Source organism: Mandrillus leucophaeus, unplaced genomic scaffold (genome assembly GCF_000951045.1).
Source record: "Mandrillus leucophaeus isolate KB7577 unplaced genomic scaffold, Mleu.le_1.0 Scaffold34, whole genome shotgun sequence".
Lineage (NCBI taxonomy): Eukaryota > Metazoa > Chordata > Mammalia > Primates > Cercopithecidae > Mandrillus > Mandrillus leucophaeus.
The window spans coordinates 466,738-467,744 of record NW_012103587.1 but is presented as its reverse complement, the minus strand read 5'-3'; the positions used below and the strand labels follow the sequence as shown (position 1 = coordinate 467,744).

Below are 1,007 nucleotides of genomic sequence, written 5' to 3'. Positions count from 1 at the left end.
TTTTTTTTTTTTTTTTTAATGTGACCACTAAAAGGAGCCAAGAAAAAAGTATTTGAGGAAGAAATAAATATTTAAATCAGGGCACAACAATCACTTGCCATAAAATTCTTAAGCAAAACATGCTCAAACATTTGATATTCAGATCGCTCAGTAAGACCCACAGGAACATTCTTACCTTTATCAAGATCATCACCAACAGAACCAGGGCCTTCACTGTAAAAACGCTTTGCAAAATCCTCTATCTGAACTCTGTAGTTCATTATTTCGCCTCGAGTAATCTGAGAAAAACGAGGTTACATTAATTTAGCCCAAATACATGTTTCAGTATCTTTACTCAGGAAGTGAAATTGGAAAGGCACCTCTGTGAAAGTTCTCTTTATGTCCCCAAGAGCATGCTCCACATTCACCGAATCATTAAACAGATTGGACCACGTGCTCTCAATCTTATCAGCCAGTTCTTTCTCTGCATCAGGAGGCTAATTAGGAGAAACAAAAAACAGAATAAACAATAAATGATCAGCAATTGGGAACTGAAATTGATCGTCATAGTTACCTCCCAGGGACTTCTGCTGCTGGCAACAGGAGGCTAGGTGATTCAAACCAACTCAAAAACTGATGGAAATATTAAGGCCAGACATGGTGGCTCATGCCTGTAATCCCAGTACTTTGGGGGGGCTGAGGCAGGAGGATCCCTTGAGCTCAGGAGTTTGAGACCAGCCTGGGCAACATAGTGAGACCGTATCTTTGTAAATATAAAAAGAAAAAGAAATGTTAAAAAGAAATATTAGGCTGGGCACAGAGGCTCACACCTATAATCCCAGCACTTTTGGAGGCCGAGGTGGGTGGATCACTTGAGGTCAGGAGTTTGAGACCAGCCTGGACAGCATGGTGAAATCCCTTGTCTACTAAAAATACAAAAATTAGCCATGCATGGTGTCAGGAGCCTGTAGTTCCAGCTACTCAGGAGGCTGAGGTGGGAGAATCGCTTGAACCTGAGAGGCGGAGGT

General features: G+C 41.8%; 1 protein-coding gene across 1 annotated transcript in view; it reads right to left on the bottom strand.

The window, feature by feature from the left end:
- The window catches only part of DNAH10 (dynein, axonemal, heavy chain 10), a 222,062-nt gene that overhangs the window by 157,689 nt on the left and 63,366 nt on the right, over positions 1-1,007 (bottom strand). Inside the window, exons 21-22 of the mRNA XM_011988890.1 lie at positions 360-476; positions 176-278 (exon numbers count right to left, since the gene is read on the bottom strand). Of these exons, the coding sequence (XP_011844280.1) occupies positions 176-278; positions 360-476 (220 nt within the window). The remainder of the gene's footprint in view (positions 1-175; positions 279-359; positions 477-1,007) is intronic.